Below are 21,734 nucleotides of genomic sequence, written 5' to 3'. Positions count from 1 at the left end.
CTTAGCATATTTAACTGGGGGACAACATTCCTCTCCAAAAGTCCAGCAACTGGTCTCAGACGTTTCCAGGCCGTTATTGAAAGAGGAGAGGATGCCAGAGTGGTAAACGTGGCCTTGTCCCAACTTTTTTGAGACGTGTTGCTGCTGTCAAATTCAAAATAACCTTATTCTTTTCGTAAAATGGTACATTTTCTCAGTTTAAACATTTGATATGTTGTGAATAAAAGATGGTGTCACGATGCGGGTTCAGCTCCATGCTCCCATCGCTGTACGGGAGCCGGTAATGCTACCGATGAGCTAGACAGTGAGGCAACAACAAAGCAAGGGGATGATGTACAAAGTGCAGTGTGCTTTTATTTAAAACAAACAAAAAAGTGTTCAATTAAATAGGTGCAGTGATTCCCAAAGTCTTTCAAAAAGAGTCATTAAATAAATAATCCAATAAAATGTGGAGGTTCAAAAATCAATGAATAAATAGAACAATCCTTTAAAACCCGAGGTTAAAACGTCGCTGGAAGCAGTCTTCTAAAATCAATAAGCCCGGTGCTCTTCTACACTGGCGTCTCACCTGCTTCTCCCGGTTGGGCTTTACAGCGGGCGTGACGCTCTCTCTGCAGCTGTAGAGATGGGATTTATGGCTCTCTGAGGGGATCCGGATCGTGGCGATCCGTTCCTTTCAAACTTTGGCTCTTTTTAAATATTTAGTCAGTTTTAAGACGCCAGCTTGGGGGCATCTCAGTTTATCCTGGAAATAATCACTTGGAGGAATGATGAGGTGAGATTTGCAGTCAAATAATTAAAACTCAGATATCACACACCAATATCTGTGTTTGAATTATTCTGAAATATTGATTATTACATTATTTGTCATGTGTGGACTATATTCCATAGGGTTGCACAACATCCTTCTGCTTAGACAGTGACATCACTATTTTGGATTTACCTTTAGTACAAAGTGTGTGTATGTGTAAAGCTACGTTGACTTATGTTATTCATACAATACCTACTCACAAATAAACATCAAAAACAAAGCTGGCTGCAATGAACTTCTGTGCAAAACAGCTTTTACTACAAACACTTCCACACAAGAACATTTTGATAGAAAACAAAAAGTATTTCAAGTTTTAAATATATACTGTAGATAAAATTAGAATAAATAAAATGGAAATGTCTACATTACTACTACTACTACTACTATTACTACTGTAAACTTTGCAAATAGGACATCAGCCCCTTCAAGTCTTAAATGAACACAAAATGCAATGTAAATAAATACAAAGCAGTTCCTTACTTTATGGCTTTTTCTGCCTCCTTCTTGTTCTTGGGCAAATTTGCATTAAGGAAGACAAGAGCTCTGACCTTTTTGGGCTTAAGGCAACTTCTCCTCTTGGAGATTATCTGTCCAGTTTTCGAGAATATTCTCTCAGAGGGAACGGGTTGTCGCCACAACACAAAGCTTCTTGGCCATCAGCTTGCTAAGCCTGGGGTAAACAGGGGCTCGACTCTCGCACCCCTGCTGGGTGCGCCCCTCCCCCTGTGTGGGCCTGCCCCACCCCACCTGGGTGTGCCCCCCCTCCTCCGCAAGACTGTTCTGTCTCGTGGAGGAGCTAATTTGTGTGCATCTGTGTGAAACACGCATAGGAAAAAAAGAACGACAGAAAGAACAGCTCCCCCCCAGCCGCGACTCGGCTCCCATCGTTCATGTTTATGAGCCATTCAAAAGAATCGATTCGTTCGTGAACGACACAACTCTATGCAGCTGCCCTTTCTCTCTTACATACAGGTCGGGAGACCTCCCGATCCTGGCTTCAGTCTGGCACTCATCCCAAGCCCGAGACTTTGACGCCCACACCAAGGACATCACCTCCAAGCCTCCCGACTCCCGCCGCCGCCCCAGCCTTACGCGGACAGTCACTCCCGCTACATGATCGCTCAGCGGGAGCGACTTCTACTTCAACTCCCGGGTGTCGGCCTAACACCCAGGCTTTCACGCAGCTGCCCGCGAGCGCTCGTTCTCTCGCTCGCTCGCCCACACGCACCGACTTGCTCGCTCGCTTCCTGTAACCTCCATCCTTTCTCCCTTTCCATTTTGTTCTTCTTTTTACTCTGTTCTCACCGACTCGCGCTTCTTTATATTGGGGGTTTTGGGCATAGCAGCTGCAGCACATTAATCCCAGGAACAATCACCGATGTGGACAGTCTCTCACCTGTGCACTAGATATTTCTGTTGACTAAATAGAACCTACTTATATCCAAATAGAACTTGAAAAGATATCTGACTGCGCATATTAGATCGACTTGACGCGCACTACATCAAGCCAACTAGTGTGCTATTGTGTCTCTCTCTCTCTATCTATCTCTCCTGCACCGACTTGCTTGCTCTCTTCCTGTAACTTCCATCCTTTCTCCCTTTCCATCTTGTTCTTCTTTTTACTCTGTTCTCATCCCCCTTTCTAACCGACTTGCGCTTCTTTATATTGGGTAATAGCAGATGCAGCGCATTAATCCTAGGAACAATCACCGATGTGGGCAGTCTCTCACCTGTCCACTAGATATGTGCACTAGGTGAGAAACGCCCACACCACAGAGCACCCTGCGGCTTGCTACGGCCACAACGCCCCCTCACTATTATTTATTTACAGTGGGATGCAAAAGTTTGGGCCACCTTGTTAATAGTCATTATTTTCCTGTATAAATCGTTGGTTGTTACGATAAAAAATGTCAGTTAAATATATCGTATAGGAGACACACACAGTGATATTTGAGAAGAGAAATGAAGTGTATTGGATTTACAGAAAGTGTGCAATAATTGTTCAAACAAAATCAGGCAGGTGCATAAATTTGGGCACCGTTGTCATTTAATTGATTCCAAAACTTTTAGAACTAATTATTGGAACTCCAATTGGCTTGGTAAGCTCAGTGACCCCTGACCTACATACACAGGTGAATCCGAGTATTTAAGGGGGTCAATTGTAAGTTTCCCTCCTCCTTTAATTTTCTCTGAAGAGTAGCAACATGGGGGTCACAAAACAACTCTCAAATGACCTGAAGACAAAGATTGTTCACCATCATGGTTTAGGGGAAGGATACAGAAAGCTGTCCCAGAGATTGAAGCTGTCTGTTTCCACAGTTAGGAACATATTGAGGAAATGGAAGACCACAGGCTCAGTTCAAGTTAAGGCTCGAAGTGGCAGACCAAGAAAGACTTCGGATAGACAGAAGTGATGAATGGTGAGAACAGTCCGAGTCAACCCACAGAGCAGCACCAAAGACCTACAACATCATCTTGCAGCAGATGGAGTCACTGTGCATCGTTCAACCATTGGGCGCACTTTACACAAGGAGATGCTGTATGCGAGAGTGATGCAGAGGAAGCACAAACAGAGCCGCTTGAGGTCTGCTCAAGCACATTTGGACAAGCCAGCTTCATTTTGGAATAAGGTGCTGTGGACTGATGAAACTAAAATGGAGTTATTTGGGCATAACAAGGGGCGTTATGCATGGAGGGAAAAGAACACAGCATTCCAAGAAAAACACCTGCTACCTCCAGTAAAATATGGTGGTGGTTCCATCATGCTGTGGGGCTGTGTGGCCAGTGCAGGGACTGGGAATCTTGTCAAAGTTGAGGGACGCATGGATTCCACTCAGTATCAGCAGCTTCTGGAGACCAATGTCCAGGAATCAGTGACAAAGCTGAAGCTGCGCCGGGGCTGGATCTCTCAACAAGACAGCGACCCGAAACACTGCTCAAAATCCACTAAGGCATTCATGGAGAGGAACAAGTACAACGTTCTGGAATGGCCATCTCAGTCCCCAGACCTGCTGTGGTGTGAGTTAAAGAGAGCTGTCCACGCTCGGAAGCCATCAAACCTGACTGAACTAGAGATGTTTTGTAAAGAGGAATGGTCCAAAATACCTTCAACCACAATCCAGACTCTCATTGGAACCTACAGGAAGCGTTTAGAGGCTGGAATTTCTGCAAAAGGCGGATCTACTAAATATTGATTTCATTTCTTTTGTGGTGCCCAAATTTATGCACCTGCCTGATTTTGTTTGAACAATTATTGCACACTTTCTGTAAATCCAATAAACTTCATTTCACTTCTCAAATATCACTGTGTGTGTCTCCTATATGATATATTTAACGGACATTTTTTATTGTAACAACCAACGATTTATACAGGAAAATAATGACTATTAACAAGGTTGCCCAAACTTTTGCATCCCACTGTAAATAAAAACGGCCTTTGCTGAGCGAGCTGTGGCCCATAACACCACAGGTGGGTTTATGAGATTTGCAAATCATTGCATTCTGTTTTTATTTACATTTTACACAGCTTCCCAACTTTTTTGGAATTGGGGTTGTTAGTTTAAGTATAAAGCGCCCTGCTTTACATTCAACAGTATTTATGGTATAGCGTAACGTTTTATTTGCCTAATTGTTTCTGCACATTACTTAAATGGGGAAGATGTTGTGTTAACTGTAACCCCAAATTCCATTTCCAGTGGTTGCCTCCTGTAGGCATGAGTCTGCCATCTTGTATTTGTAATTGACATTCCTGTTGCCCACCGCTTCTACATTAAACTATATTATCCAAATTCTAAGCCCAGTTCTGAAGCTTGTCCGGGTTCAATGTCTGCCACTGCTCCAGTTTTAGTGTCTAATTCTAGTGAAATCAATGTCATTAATATAAATCGGAAAAAGTCACGGCCCAAGATCAGAAGGTGTGGTGACCTGGATAATCGCTTCATCTACCCATCATTCCTTCCCTCTGTCAGTTTACAAACCTGAGTTGGGGGGGCACTGAAGTTTATTTCATCAAGCATAGGATGCAAGGTACCTAAAGCGCAGTCTTCCATTTTGATTTCAGAGGGAGATCCAGACTTTGATATCCCACTGCTGACTCCAAGTGTCTAACCCAGACTAGGGGTCTCACGTATAAACGGTTGAGAGAGAAGGGGGTTAGGAGCAGGCACTGATACAGTGCATTGCTGCACCCACCACATGACAAACCAACTCAGGATCCCAGATTATGACCCGAATGCAGCCCTCAATGGGTGACACCTCAGCACCACACAAGTTCAGATGGCATGGAACCAGTGTGGTTTTTTTTATGGTGGCTGGAGTGCCAATTCTGCCACCAACCCCCAGGCTTTTCCCTGCAGGTTGGAGGTCCTACATGCAGATTAATGTCATACTCAGGACGGAGCAATTGCAGGTTATGGGCCTTGCTCAATGACCCAATGAAGTAGAGTCACTTTTGGCGTTTATGGGATTCGGACCGGCAACCTTCCGATTACCAGTGTAAATCCCTAGCCTCAGAGCCACCACTACGCCCACAACTGTTGCATACACCCGTTTCCACACTCACATCGCGATGTTTAAAAACTAAACTTGGCATAAAGCCACTCACATTCTCATGGCAGCACAACCCATTGCGTATATATGCACATTTCCACTTTTGTCCATACACCATGTCAGTCAGTCAGTCAGTCATTATCCAACCCACTATATCCTAACACAGGGTCACGGGGTATCTGATGGAGTCAATCCCAGCCAACACAGGGCACATGCAGGAACAAATCACGGGCAGGGTGCCAGCCCACCACAGGATACACACACACACCAAGCACACACTAGTAGGGACAATTTAGGATCACCAATGTCTTTGGAGTGTGGGAGGTTCCCACGCAGACATGGGGAGAACCCGGGAAGAGAACCCAGGTCTCCTTACTGCGAGGCCGCAGAGCTACCACTGCTACCACTGTGCCACCCTTCGTGTTATGTAACATGCCGCAATTACAAAAAAATTTATTCCAACCAGGGAGCTAGCGCCCCCTGCTGGATTCACCCTGACAGTTAGCATTGAGGTTTTTCAACCAATAAATTATTCAGCAGACAGTCAGTTATTATCCAACCCACTATACCCTAACACAGGGTCACAGGATTCTGCTGGAGCCAATCCCAGCCAGCACAGGGTGCAAGGCAGGAACAAATCCCGGGCAGGGTGCCAGGCCACCGCAGGACAACACACACACACACACACACCAAGCACACTCTAGGAACAATTTCGGATCGCCAATGTACCTATCCTGCATGTCTTTGGACTGTGGGAGGAAACCCACGCAGACACGGGGAGAACATGCAAACTCCATGCAGGGAGGACCCAGGAAGAGAACCCTGGTCTCCTAACTGCAAAGCCGCAGAGCTACCGCTGCGCCCCGTACACCAAGTTTTCATGTGAATTATACGCACGCCATTATACAGGACGCCCCTGGTGTTGTGTTAGTGTAAATTGAATTGGGGTTGAGATGCTGTGTGTGTGTGTGTGTGTGTGTGTGTGTGTGTGTGTGTGTGTGTGTTCAGAGGCTTCCACTCCGATTAACTTGTGACTTTTCTCTCTGCTCTTTTACCAGATAAGAATGACAAAATCATGCTGGACAGCTTAGCTGAACGCACTGCCAAGGGGAAGGGGAAGTACATCATGTGAGATGCCGGAGGTCAAAATGTGAAGCTTAATCCCTCTAAATAAAGTAGATGACTTGTGTTTGAAAATCTCAAAGGGGTCTTTGCTTGAATGTTGTGCTTGCATCAATCCCCACTTTGGAGTCCAGTGATGAGCTGGGCAGCATGCGGCCTTCCCTGGCCCATCACTATTTGTGAGTAATTTGTTTGTTCTCCCCGTGTCCACATGACTTTTTTGGGGACATGGGCGGATGGGCAGGTTGGTGTCTCTAAGATGGCCGAATATAAATGAATGGTCCAGGAGGCCGAGTTTGAATCTCGGTCCAGTGAATGCCAGTTTACGTGACCCCGCTGTGTTGTGTGGCGTTTTCTTGGGTATTCTGAGATCATCCCAAAGACATGTGGGTCTGGTAGGACTGAATGCTCCATAAGAATAAGCTTAAAACTCACTCTCGTCATGGTCAGTGTGGAGCTGACATATTCTCTGCGTGTGCGCATGTGTTCTTGACCCCTCTGTTTTCCTGTCATATCCATGTCTGGTTACTTGACATCTGTGAGTAAGTGTGTGCAAGTCTACGATGGATTAGAGCCCCCCCATGGCTCCTACATTGCACCCATTTGTCTTCACCATTACACTGTATTGGATTTACTATGTTGAAAGAGCAAGTCCCCCAAAGGTCATGTGAAAAGACAATTAATACAGTGTACCAAATACCAAATAGTTCTCATCTCAGTGGTGCAAGCGCTTTGCGCGCGGAAAAGGTATTATATAAGTAAAATGAATTATCACTAATGAAGAGCCCCATTCTGGGAGGCTTACCTCGGGTATCTGAGCCGCCACGGAGACCCCCAGATCCAGCCTCCCCGTTTCTCTCTTTTATTGTAATGCATCCCTCTGACCTGCACTGGAGTACTAGACGAGTCTTAAAAAGTCCGGCGTCAACTGCCTAGCGGTCGTCTCTGAGGGGCATTTGGGATATTCTGTGCTTATCCAACTCCAGACATGTGCACCATGATATCATAAGCGGTAAGTGCTAAGACCACCATCATGAAGGCAAGAACAATACCTGAGTGGGATGGCAGGTCAGGGTCACAACCAGCCATTAATGCTGAGCCAACTTACAGTCACCAGTTAGCTTAATATAGGGCATGGGTGCCAACCAGAATGCCAACAGAAACTGCAATAAAAGGGAGGAACCAAGCCTGGAAGGGTTGGCAAGTCACACTCACATACAGCCATTCAAAATGAGCCTCGTATGGGGCATGGGTGCCAACCAGCAGTCAGAGAGAAAGCACATTAGCACAGGAACCAAACCTGGAAGGGACGGCAGTGAGAAGCAGGGCAAAGTCCATCGTACATCTATGCAGACTCAAACCAGGAAAGTTAACCTAACATGCACGTCTTTGGGGTGCGGGAAGAAACCACAGTAGCCAGAGAAGACAGTGGGTAGACAGAACTTTATTTGGGGGGAAATTTTGCAAAATATGGCATGGGGTACCATGGTGGCACACCAAGTCAAATTGTAGACACCTAGAATGCACAGAAATTGCATGTAGGTTGGAAACTGGAGTACCTGAATATGGCACCTGAGCAGGATTCAGAAAAGGAACCCACCCTGGATGAGACGTCATGGCAGAACCTTCACTGATGCCCAGCCAATCGGTCTTCATCTAGAGACACTACTCACATTTTTCTGCATGTTATGTGTGGGCACAAACCAAACTTCCCTGAAGGAAGCCCCTGAACAAAATGCAGTGGAGATACCAATCCTGGATGGGACACCATGCTAGAAGACTTACTTACACTTGACCCAACTTTAGTCATGTAGTGACACTACTCACAAATTTTCTGCATGTGTGTGAGTTTGTGGGCACAAACCATAGTCCTCGGAGAAAGATAACAGATAAAAATGCAGTGGAGGAACCAACCCTAGACAGGACACCACTGTAGGACACACCCTCAGGCCTGCACAATTTACCCAAGTCCACCTTTCCTGCCCGTCTCTGGGACGTGAGTGGGTGAACCCCAGAATAGCGGGAGGTCGCATACCGAACATGAAGGAATGCAGAGAGTAGTGAAAAACTGTCCCCTACAATGCATTTTGCATGCAATTGTGAAATGTCAGACTGAGGACGCCATGTGGGGACTGGCAACCCGGCCAGAGCTGTACTAGAAACCTTACCCAACCTGGACACCCACACACAACATGGAACAATGGGGGAGAGAACATTATCTCCCTGGAACATTAGATGGCAGCCCTCCTGTGTTACGGTGCCACCACAGATTACCAAAGGACACACTGAGAATTGTACTTCATCCCTGTTGGGTTCCGTGGGTGTTGTTGGGGGGGTGCAGAAGGGACTGGGAAGCCCTATATTGTTGGGCTCCTAACTCACCCATAAGTGCTTCCAAATGTTTACAGGAGACCAGAAATACTCCCGGATGTTACATAAAAGAAGCCTAACTGCCTCAACTCGGACAACCAGAGTCAAGGTTACTTAGGCTCCAGCCTTACTGGGAAGTGCTCCTGGGCCATAGCTTTGAGCCACCAGAAGTACTTCTGGGGTAGAACCACTTCAGTCTGGGCACCAGAGTCGCGAGGAGTAGGACGAAGCTTGCTGTGAGGAGCGGAGGAGGCTGAGAGAGGAAGATGCAATGACAACAGAGTTACAGAGAGTGCTACTGGGCTTGTAATTAGAATTGTGGTGGTGGTGTGGGAAACTATTCCCTAGAAGAGTTTCACACAATAAAAATTCTCATTCATTGGGAACTTGTGTTCGAACCTGTGTTGTGTTGGGAGTTTGGGAGCAAGCAGCAGGACCCCTTGGTGACCACGGGTGGAAAGCAAGAAAACATTGCTTCCTAAGGGGTGGCTGAACCTGCCCTTCCACCTCCCTCGGTTGCCCTCCAATCCTCCTGCCTGCCAACCTGAACTCTTACGCCATTCTATTCGTTCTTGTCAGCCTCACACACCTCCTGCCTACCTCACAGTGCTTAATTGGGATGCGACATTTTACACAGTGTCCCAGCTTTTTTGGAATTGGGGTTGTAGTTCAAGTATAACATCCCCTGATTTATATTCAACAGTTTTTATGATATAACGTAATGTTTTATTTGCCTAATTGTTTGTGCACATTGCTTAGATGATGAAGATGTTGTGTTAACATAAACCCCAACCTAACCTAAACCCCCCTAACCCTTTCCAGTGGTTGCCTCCTGTAGGCTTCAGTCTGCCATCTTGCTTTTGTAATTGACATTCCTGTTGTCCACCGCCTGTACATTAAACTGCATTTTCCAGGTTGCAAGCCCAGTTGTAAAGCTTGTCCGGGTGTTTATTCAAATTTTTGCTGCCTCCTCACTGTCTGCCGCTGCTCCAGTTTTAGTGTCATCTGTGAATGTCACAAGTTTACTAACTGGAGTGAAATCAGCCTCACATAACTCCTGCCTACCTCACAGTGTTCACTTGGGATCCGACACAATGCCACGTGCACTCACTTTCCCCAACTCCTATATCCAGCAGGGGGAACCTTTTTCCTGGGATTGTGTTCTTTATTGACACAGAACAGACGTGAGCCATACATATTCCTTTAGGAACGGTGGCGGAAATCAACAGATGAGAGCAATATGGTACATAAAGGGATGTGAGTGTTGTGGCAGACGGCCAGGGGTCTTAACCAGTTGGGACACCCTTCTAAAGGAGAGGACATGTCAACAGCAGTACCTCCCCCGGGACATGAGAGGGCAGCCCCCTGGTTTGCATTGGGGCCATGGGCTTGGAACTTAGAAGCTCAACCCTGATGGGGGCCTGTGGCCACCGATAGGGGGTGCCTGGACAGCTCCGGAGTCTCGGTCTGCCAGAAGAGGATCTGAGTTCCCATGCAGCACTTCCGCCACACCCATAAGTGCTGCCAGAAGATGATCATGGAGCACCTGGAGCATTTCCGGGTGCAGTATAAAAGTGGCCTCTTCGCTCCATTCAGGGTGCTGGAGTCGGAGGACAAAGCTTGCGAAAGAAGATTGGAGGCGGCAGAAGAATAAGGAGAAGAGAAAGGAAGGCAGGACTGAGTCTAATTGGGGTGATTTCTGCATTGTATTGTGTGTGCTAAAGAAAAGAAAATTCAAAGTGTGTGTTCTGATGGATAGATGGATGAGGTCTCCAGGACTCTAAAAATATCAAGATCCTAATTATGTCATATCATCTACTGTTAAACCGTATTTCTAAAATTTTTATTATTATGCTGTCTTAAGGAATTGTTCTGTTCTGTATATTGTATTGTATTGACCCCCTACTTTTGACACCCACTGCACGCCCAACCTACCTGGAAAGGGGTCTCTCTTTGAACTGCCTTTCCGAGGTTTCTTCCATTTTCCCTACAAGGTTTTTATTGGGAGTTTTTCCTTGTCTTCTCAGAGAGTCAAGGCTGGGGGGCTGTCAAAAGGCAGGGCCTGTTAAAGCCCATTGCGGCACTTCCTGTGTGATTTTGGGCTATACAAAAAAAAAATGTATTGTATTGTATTGTATTCTGGACATTGTGGGTCTGCGTCCCTGTGTGTAGCTGGGCTGATCTTTCCATGGTATTTAGTGGGCTAGAATTCAGTGTTTTAAAGAAAATGACATTTGTGTGTGTCACTTGGTGTAATGGACCATAAATCAGTGTTTTAAAATAGAGGCAATAATTCCTGGGAAATTCTGCTACAGGTTATTGTTGATGGTCATCTACAGGACATAAATATTTACCAGTTTTGCAAAAGAGTCACCTGCTTTGAATAATGAGACTGCTTTGATTGAGATCTCATCCACACACAATGTGGTGATACACAACCGCCTGCTTCCTTTGAAAATGAACAAGTTCTGGGGACATTGGTTTCTAATTAGGTACTTTTTGATAGCTGACAACAATACCATTGCTGGACAAAAGTACAGTGGTGCTTGAAAGTTTGTGAACCCTTTAGAATTTTCTATATTTCTGCATAAATATGACCTAAAACTTCATCAGATTTTCACTCAAGTCCTAAAAGTAGATAAAGAGAAACCAGTTAAACAAATGAGACAAAAATATTATACTTGGTCATTTATTTATTGAGGAAAATGATCGAATATTACATATTTGTGAGTGGCAAAAGTATGTGAACCTTTGCTTTCAGTGTCTGGTGTGACCCCCCCAATAACTGTAACTTAACGTTTCCGGTAACTTTTGCTCATTCCTGCACACCGGCTTGGAGGAATTTGAGCCTATTCCTCCGTACAGAACATCTTCAGCTCTGGGATGTTGGTGGGTTACCTCACATGAACTGCTCGCTTCAGGTCCTTCCATGACATTTCGATTGGATTAAGGTCAGGACTTTGACTTGGCCATTCCAAAACATTCACTTTATTCTTCTTTAACCATTCTTTGGTAGAACGACTTGTGTGCTTAGGGTCGTTGTCTTGCTGCATGACCCACCTTCTCTTGAGATTCAGTTCATGGACAGATGTCCGGACATTTTCCTTTAGAATCCTCTGATATAATTCAGAATTCGTTGTTCCATCAATGAAGGCAAGCCGTCCTGGCCCAGATGCAGCACAACAGGCCCAAACCATGATACTACCACCACCATGTTTCACAGATGGGATGAGGTTCTTGTGCTGGAATGCAGTGTTGTCCTTTCTCCAAACATAACACTTTTCATTTAAACCAAAAAGTTCTACTTTGGTCTCATCCGTCCACAAAACATTCTTCCAATAGCCTTCTGGTTTGTCCTCGTGATCTTTAGCAAACTGCAGACGAGCACCAATGTTTTTCTTGGAGAGCAGTGGCTTTCTCCTTGCAACCCTGCCATGCTCACCATTGTTGTTGAGTGTTCTCCTGGGGCCTCATGTATAAACGGTGCGTACGCACAGAAATGTTGCGTAAGAACTTTTCCACGTTCAAATCGCGATGTATAAAACCTACACTTGGTGTAAAGCCACGCACTTTTCCACGGTACCTCATGCCTTGTCGTACGCAAGTTCTCCGTTCGGTTTTGCAAACTGGCGGCACCCAGCGTCAAAGCAGTGCTACTGTTCTTGTGTGATTACTCATTATTTTCATGACGCGGCTTTATAAATACACAGAAACTAACCACATATTGTTTATTAGTGTAATGCATCTGATTGTGATTAACTCGTAACAATATAATGGTCCAGGGAACAGCCATAGTATTCCAAATGCCATAACTGCTTTAGCGTTGTTACTCTCACTTCTCCTTCTTCTTCTTCTTCTTCTTCTTCTTTCGGCTCCTCCCGTTAGGAGTTGCCACAGCGGATCATCTTTTTCCATATTTCTCTCACTGCACCACTCGGAGTATTTATATCGCTGTATCTGAGTGTGAATCACAGCAGCAGCTGATCGGAAAGAGAATTATCGGTATACAGCTTTAAGGACACGCTGTCTCTGCCACGGCAAAACGTTTCAAAGCCTTTCCTGTACGGACCTCGCGGTTCAAAACAGTTTAATCCCAAGAACTTTAAATGCAGCCAATCAAGTGCACCTTGTAGAACGGTTTGTACTTATAAGTACAATCACCCCACTGTAAACTTGCACTACAGTTATAATATCGCACAACCTGAGCCACTTTATAAAGCGCGTATTTACATATGATGACGATATAATTTTTAAGGTGAAATGCAGCAAAATATGTTTGTTAAATTATACAGATAAAACTTTAACTTCATTTAAATAATCTATATTCTTCACTGGGAGTGTCGTTAGGATAGAATAATTAAACATGTACTACGAAGATATTTCAATGTTCTTTAAACGTTTTGAAGAATCGGCGCTAAGCTTACAGATGGCTTAACTTCTATTACAGAGCTGATTGTGTGCCGATCGGTTACTTGGGGAAAGAAAAGCACTGACTGCAGTGACGGCTACGCCAATATATATTGAATATAAAACAAAAAGAGAAAATAACAACACAGCTAAAAACGCAGCGACAAATTTCGCAAAAGTTAAATGCTTGTGTCATGAGCACGAGGCGGCTAGTGTCTGCAACATACGTGGCCATCCACCGTGCATGACATTGGCAGGCGAAGGAGCCACCGATTCTTCCTCTGCCCAGTGCCACCACAAGCTTAGAGCCGCCCCTGAGTACTGCTGCAATAAATTATTTCATCGAAGTGAAACACATGTTTAATAACGTGCTTTAACTCTTATCATCATGAAAATGACATCACGTATACATCTCAGTATTTTAGTTATTCAGAGAGCTGTAATATCACAAATGTAATGGACTCTGTGTCCAGTTGGAGGAAGAGAGCCAGTTTAAGAAGCAAGTAGTGATTCACACACATAGAGCACATACAGTAGAAGATCAAATACAAAACAAAGCATTTAACGTGCTACTTTAATTACGATGTGATTTTAGAAACTGGTTAATTAAACAATTTTAAGATGAATTTTATTATGTTCTACTTTAATGACAAAATAAACTACGTGATTAAAGTGGAAATGTCGAGATTGAAGTGGACATTTCGTGCTTTTTCCCCACCGTGTGGCTTTTTTCTCTGTACCCTAATAAGCTTTCATATGACACTCAGACAGTGGGCTTACAACTCGGCTTTCCACGGCGACTTTGATATGTGACTTCTTTTTTATTTCCGGCACTGTGCGATTTTGTGGATGTGAGCTTTCAAGTTTCTCCAACACGCTATGCCACTCGATCAACTTCCTTTTGTTGATTATACCACGGTTTATTTGAACAAATAGTATGTTTTTCCTTTGCCTCCACTTGGTATTCGCTGAAATTCTTATATTTTCCCCCGTGCTTTTCCCATTGTCTTTCACAGAAGGCTGCGCTTAAGGGCGATTTATATTGATTTGCATATTCAAATAGGCGTAATTCTGGGAGGATTTGGGGCGTTACATAATGCGCGTGCACGAGCGTTAGTTTTCACGCTGATCGGGATTTATGTAGCGGAAGAACGTGGGAGTACGCACAGATTCCTGCATCTGGATTTTTCTGTGCGTAAGCACATTTCGGCTTTTGTGCTTACGCCATGTTATAGTGCGAGTTCTACGCACAGCGTTATACATGAGGCCCCTGATGGTGGACTCATGAACATGAACATTAGCCAATGTGAGAGAGGCCTTCAGTTGCTTAGAAGTTCCCCTGGGGTCCTTTGTGACCTCGCCGACTATTACACGCCTTGCTCTTGGAGTGATCTTTGTTGGTCGACCACTCCTGGGGCCTCGTGTATAAACGGTGCGTACGCACAGAAATGTTGCGTAAGAACTTTTCCACGTCCAAATCGCGATGTATAAAACCTACACTTGACGTAAAGCCACACACTTTTCCACGGTACCTCATACCTTGTCGTACGCAAGTTCTCCGTTCGGTTTTGCAGACTGGCGGCACCCAGCGTCAAAGCAGTGCTACTGTTCCTGTGTGGTTACTCTTTATTTTCCTGATGCGGCTTTATAAATACACTGAAACTAACCGCATATCGTTTATTAGTGTAATGTATCTGATTGTAATTAACTTGTAACAATATAATGGTCCAGGGAACAGCCATAGTATTCCAAATACAATAACTGCTTTAGCGTTGTTACTCTCACTGCACCTTCTTCTTGTTTCAGCTGCTCCCGTTAGGAGTTGCCACAGCGGATCATCATTTTCCATATTACTCTCACTGCAGCACTCAGAGTATTTATATCACTGTATCTGAGTGTGAATCACAACAGCAGCTGATCGGAAAGAGAATTATCGGTATACAGCATCAGACACACTCTACCTCAGCCACGGCAAAACGTTTTAAAGCCTTTCCTGTACGGACCTCGCGGTTCAGAAACAGTTTCATCCCAAGAACTATAAACGCACTCAATCAATTGCACCTTGTAGAACTGTTAGGAGTTATACGTACAATCACCCCACTGTAAACTTGCACTACAGTTATAATATCTCACAACCTGAGCCACTTTATAAAGCGCGTATTTACATATGATGACAATATCATTTTTAAGATGAAATGCAGCAAAATAGGTTTATTATATTATACAGGTAAAACTTTAACTTCATTTAAATAATCTATATTCTTCACTGGGAGTGTCGTGAAGGATAGAATAATTAAACATTGTCACACACGTGTGCATGGGAAGCAGCTGAAGGGCTTAGACAATACTGTTTATACATCTGCCCGGGGGGGGCGGGGTACGCTGACGCTCTTTCTGAGTTCTCTGCAGGTCTTACCCGGGAAATCCCACCAGGAGCCGCCATTTCCAGGAAGGACACACCACCTCCGGTTCCGGCCCCAAGAATGAGGTCACTTCGGTTCCGGCCCCAAGGGTGATGTCACTTCCAGTTCCGGCCCAGAGGACGACATCATTTCCGCCCTCTGAGCTATAAAGCTCACTGCCTTTGCTTAGGCAGGCAGTTCTGTCTTGGACTCTGTTGTGTAAACAACTGTTTTGAAAATGCCTCAATTTCTATTGCAGCCGGGAAACCGCATTAAACGGGTGGCTGCCCCAAACCTTTCCGCCTCTGGTCTCCAGTTATTACAGTGGCGTAGCCGGCAGGATGGTGTCCCCGAAGAACCCGGGACACGGACCTTCAAGGAACCAGGTGGGTGAGTACCGGGGCGAGTTTGGGGCAGGGAGTGCGCGGAGGGTCAGGAAGGACGCGGTGCAGGCTCTGCTCCACGAGCATACACCGGGGCTACCAACCCATCTCGTGGAGAAGGTAGAGGGGACCCACAGGCGTGGGCTGGCTTCTGGGGAAAACACACGAGTGGCTCAGTATGCTCTTCTGGGTAGGAAAGCCGAGCCGCCCATCGGGACCAAGGTCCCTGTTAACGATGGGCTGTCCCCAGGCCGGCAGGTAAAGAATATAATAGACTGGGAGTTTAACCCAACAAAGGGCTGTCAGAGCAGGCTATGGCTCTCTGGCAACAGGTGGGTGAGTGGCTACGCCATTTGATTTGACCCCTTGCAAATAGTGCAGCAAGTGGCCTGTTTTTGCTGCTACAGCGAATACCCCAGGAATTTGCCCAGCCGCCTGGGGAGAATTCCATTCTGGACGAGCTGCTACAGCTCTTGCAACCCAGAGGCCGGCTGTGAAACCTGGGAGGGCAGACCAGCCGCTCTGTGGACTACCGGGAGTTATGTCCTACAAAAGCAGTCCCTTCCACGCAATCCAGAGCCTGTTCGAAGTCGCGGGCCGTCTGGCTTGCGACCTGTCGGGAACAAGGCGGACCGTAGGGGACAATGGCGGGGTTGTTTGTGTGCCCTTAGCAATCCCTGGCGGATAAACATACGGGAGAGCTTATTATTAATGGACATATGGTAACAGCGCTGTTTGATTCCGGCAGTAGCGTGTCTGTCGTTGCTCGCCGCTTTGTTCTACCGCAACAATGGATTAAGAAAAGGACCAGTCTAAAATGTATACACGGAGATATCCGCTCGTACAATACCGCCCGGTGTTACGTATGTCTCGGAGGAACCCTTGGCTTACCGTAGCGGTACACCGGATCCTCCGTTTCCCGTAATCCTCGGGCGGGACTGGTCTGACAGTAACCGCGGTAGTTTAGAAAGCATTCCCCGAAAAGCTTTTGGCCTCGTTATAGATGATAAAGACTCATCTCAAGCTGCTTCCACACCGTGTAATCAGCCGACAGGGAGTGGGGCGGTAGGCCAAGAGAGTGACGAAGATACTCCCGGACCGTCGCGGGCTACTACGTCATCCACTAGCGCCCGCAGCGAGGGAGGATTCTCCGCCCCTTGAGGTCAGACGGACCCGCTCTCTGAGTTGCACTTTCAGTTTAGAGCGACTCCGGCTTCTTTCAGAGAGAACAGTGGAATGACGACTCTCTGAAGCACATAAAGAATGCAGTGGTTCTCGTTAACGGCCAACGCACGCATTTGCCCATGCCACAGGGACCTCACTTTGTCATGGATAATGAATTATTGTATCGGGTTGCTGAACATGAGGGGAAGGTCCGGAAGTTGTTGCTAGTCCAGCGGACCTACCGGCGGCAGGTTTGCGAGTTAGCCCACTCTCACCTTCTTGGAGGCCATCTCGGCTCCGATAAAACATTAGAGCGCATTAAGCTCCGCTTTTTGGCCGGGATTAATGAGGAGGTTCGCTTTTGCATTTCCTGCCGGAGTGTCAACTGCGGCAAATTCCTAGGAAGGACCGTGCTCCTCTGATTCCCCTTCCCCTTATTGACGTTCCCTTTGACAGGATTGGGGTGGATATAGTAGGACCCCTGGAGCCCTCAGCCCGAGGATATAAATATATACTCGTCCTCGTGGATTATGCAACCCGATTCCCTGAAGCCGCTCCATTGCGCCGCTACCACTAAAAATATTGCACGGAACTAGTAGGAGTCTTTTCACGGGTGGGCATTCCTAGAGAAGTCCTGACGGACCAAGGAACGCCTTTCACCTCGGAAACGCTCAAGGAGACTGCCAAGTTACTGAAAATAAAGCATTTAAAACCTCGTGTATCATCCTCAAACCGATGGGCTAGTGGAGAGATTCAATCAAACTCTCAAGCAAATGCTACGTAAGGTAGTCAGCAAGGATGGGAGGAATTGGGACCAACTCCTCCCCTTGTCCTCTTTGCCTACCGGAAGTCCTCAAGCCTCTACGGGTTCTCTCCCTTTGAATTACTATACGGAAGACAGCCCGGGGCTTATTAGATATTTTAAAAGAGGGCTGGGAAGGGGAGGCACAGCCCTCCACTAACATTTTGGAGTATATCGCCCAATTGCGCGATAGATTTGATGTAATAAGACCTATACTAAAAGTCATATCGAGGAGGCACAATCAGCACAGGCCCGCCTGTATGACCGTGTACGACTCTCCGGGAGTTCCAACCGGGGGATCGCGTCATGGTATTGGTTCCTACTTCACACTCTAAACTGCTCGCACATTGGCTAGGCCCCTACGAAATTAAGGAGAGGAAGGGATTGGTCGACTATTTGGTGAAACAGCCCAATCGCCGACCAGCTGAGCGAATATATCATGTAAACCTGCTGAAACCGTGGAAGGAGAGGGATCCCGATCCCTCCTCCGGACAGCCCTGCTCTCTCTTGCGGAAGTAAGTGCCCTTAATTTCGCGAACAGCTATCTCCCAGACAGAGACAGGAGCTCGAAGCAGCTATCCGCTCGGTCCCAGAGGTGGTAAGTGAACAGCCAGGTCGGACCTCTCTGATTGCGCACGACATATTGACTGACCGGGGTGATCGTCCGTGGCGACCCTACAGACTCCCGGAGGCAAAGAAAGTAGAAGTGGAACTGGAAATCAAGCGAATGCTGGCACTAGGAGTGATCGAGGAAAGTAGTAGTCCCTGGTCCAGCCCCATCGCCTTGATTGCTAAGCCTGACGGCAGTTGGAGGTTTTGCAATGACTTCCGTCGGCTCAACCAAGTTTCCGATTTGATGCTTATCCCATGCCTCGCGTGGGACGACCTCCTCGAGACTGGGACCAGCCAAATTCTTGACTACACTTGACATGACAAAGGGGTACTGGCAGGTTCCTTTAACGGAGTCCGAAGGAAAAACGCGCTTAGCACTCCTAGCGGACACTGGCAGTATCGTGTCCTTCCATTCGGGTTACACGGGGCGCCTGCGACTTTTCAGCGTCTGGTGGACAAAGTGCTCCGGCCCCATAACTCGCTCTGTGCTGCCTATCTGGATGACGTTGTCATCTATTCCAGCACCTGGAAGGAGCACATACAGCAGGTCACAGCAGTATTACGGACATTGGGAGAGGGGCTCGCATCAACCCCAAGAAATGTTACTTCGGGTTGAGAGAAGCCAAATATTTGGGCTACCTAGTGGGCCGGGGTACTGTGAGGCCACAGTGTTCCAAGTTGCAAGCCATAATGGCCTGGCCCGTCCGCAAACCAAGCGGCAAGTCCAATCCTTTCTCGGTTTGGCGGGTACTACCGCCGGTTTGTGCCTCTTCTCAGAGAGCGGCGCCCTTGACCGACTTGACAAAGAAAAGAGCTCCTAATACGGTGGTATGGTCTGATAAAGCGGGGGCTGCATTCAGTGACTTAAAAAGGGCTCTGACTTCAGCACCTATCTTAATCTCCCCTAACTTCTCTCCCTTTTGTCCTCCAGGCGGACGCCGGACACAGGCTTGGGAGCCGTGTTGAGCCAAAGCGTCGACGGTGTTGAACACCCGTTATGTACCTGAGCGGAAACTGTTGGACGGGAGACCAGGTACGCGGCGGTGGAGAAGGAGGCTCTGGCGATCAAATGGGCGGTGACGCAGCTGCGGTACTACCTCTTGGGTCGCGTGTTCACTCTGGTGACGGATCATGCGCCTTTAAAGTGGATGGCCCTTCACAGGGAGTCGAATCCGCGGGTCACGAGGTGGTTTCTTGACCTGCAGCAGTACAAATATACGCTCGTTCATCGACAGGGGTCCCTTCATGCCAACGCCGATGCCCTCTCCCGGGCCCACGACCTCTCGGGGCAGGTCGCCCGACCCACGGGTCTGGGCTGAGGGGAGTCTTGTCACACTGCGTGTGCATGGGAAGCAGCTGAAGGGCTTAGACAATACTGTTTATACATCTGCCCAGGGGGGGGGCGCTGGCGCTCTTTCTGAGTTCTCTGCAGGTCTTACCCGGGAAATCCCACCAGGAGCCGCCATTTCCAGGAAGGACACACCACCTCCGGTTCCGGCCCCAAGAATGAGGTCACTTCCGGCCCCAAGGGTGATGTCACTTCCAGTTCCGGCCCAGAGGACGACATCATTTCCGCCCTCTGAGCTATAAAGCTCACTGCCTTTGCTTAGGCAGGCAGTTCTGTCTTGGACTCTGTTGTGTAAACAACTGTTTTGAAAATGCCTCAATTTCTATTGCAGCCGGGAAACCGCATTAAACGGGTGGCTGCCCCAAACCTTTCCACGCCTCTGGTCTCCAGTTATTACAACATGTACTACGAAGATAGTTCAATGTTCCTTAAACTTGTTAAAGAATCAGCGCTCTAAGTTTACAGATGGCTTAACATCTATTACAGAGCTGATTGTATGGCAATTGGTTACTTGGAGAAAGAAAAGCGAGAACTGCATGGGCGGCCACGCCAATACATATTGAATATAAAACAGAAAGAGAAAATAACAACACAGCTAAAAACGCATTGGCAAATTTCGACAAAAGTTAAACGCTTGTGTCATGAGCACGAGGCGGCGAGTGTCTGCAACAGACGTGGCCATCCGCCTTGCATAAGCTACCTCACTGACATTGGCGGGCGAAGGAGCCACCGATTCTTCCTCTGCCCAGTGCCACCACAAACCTAGAGCCGCCCCTGATTACTGCTGCAATAAATAATTTCTTCGATGGTCGTGCACAATCGCTGCGCTGTAAAACTCATGTTTAATAACGTGCTTTAACTCTTATCATCATGAAAATGACATCACGTATACATCTCAGTATTTTAGTTATTCAGAGAGCTGTAATATCACGAATGTAATGGACTCTGTGTCCAGTTGGAGGAAGAGAGCCGGTTTAAGAAGCAAGTAGTCATTCACACACATAGAGCACATAGAAAATCAAATACAAAACAAAGCATTTAACGTGCTACTTTAATTACGATGTGATTTGAGAAACTGGTTAAGTAAATGATTTTAAGATGACATTTATGATGTTCTACTTTAATGACAAAATAAACTACGTGATTAAAGTGGAAATTTCGAGATTGAAGTTGACATTTCGTGCTTTTTTTCCCCACTGTGTGGCTTTTTTTTCTCTGTACCCTAAAAAGCTTTCATATGACACTCAGATGGTAGGCTACGACTCGCCTTTTCACGGCGACTGATATCTGAGCTTTCAAGTTTCTCCAACATGCTATGGCACTCGATCAACTTCCATTTGTTGATTATACCACCGTTTAATTAAACAAATAGTATATTTTTCCTTTGCCTCCACTTGGTATTCGCTGAAATTCTTATATTTTCCCCGTGCTTTTCCCATTGTCTTTTCACAGAAGGCTGAGCTTAAGGGCGATTTATATTGATTTGCATATTCAAAGAGGTGTAATTCTGGGAGGATTTGGAGCGTTACATAAAGCGCGTGCACAAGCGTTAGTTTTCACGCTGATCGGGATTTATGTAGCGGAAGAACGTGGAAGTTGATACGCACAGATTCCTGCATCTGGATTTTTCTGTGCGTAACCACATTTCGGCTTTTGTGCTTACGCCATGTTATAGTGCGAGTTCTACGCACGGCGTTATACATGAGGCCCCTGGTCTTGAATTTCCTCCATTTGTACACAATCTGTCTGACTGTGGATTGGTGAA

General features: G+C 46.5%; 1 protein-coding gene across 1 annotated transcript in view; it reads left to right on the top strand.

The window, feature by feature from the left end:
• The window catches only part of LOC120515370 (immunoglobulin superfamily member 22-like), a 185,009-nt gene extending 178,446 nt beyond the window's left edge, over window positions 1–6,563 (top strand). The window contains 1 exon segment of the mRNA XM_039736264.1: window positions 6,418–6,563. Within this exon segment, the coding sequence (XP_039592198.1) occupies window positions 6,418–6,491 (74 nt within the window). The 3' untranslated portion in view covers window positions 6,492–6,563.
• Window positions 6,564–21,734: the final 15,171 nt, after the last annotated feature.

Source organism: Polypterus senegalus, chromosome 1 (genome assembly GCF_016835505.1).
Source record: "Polypterus senegalus isolate Bchr_013 chromosome 1, ASM1683550v1, whole genome shotgun sequence".
NCBI classification, from domain to species: Eukaryota; Metazoa; Chordata; class Cladistia; order Polypteriformes; family Polypteridae; genus Polypterus; species Polypterus senegalus.
The sequence above is the reverse complement of the archived record's forward strand: the minus strand, read 5'-3'. Positions and strand labels throughout refer to the sequence as shown.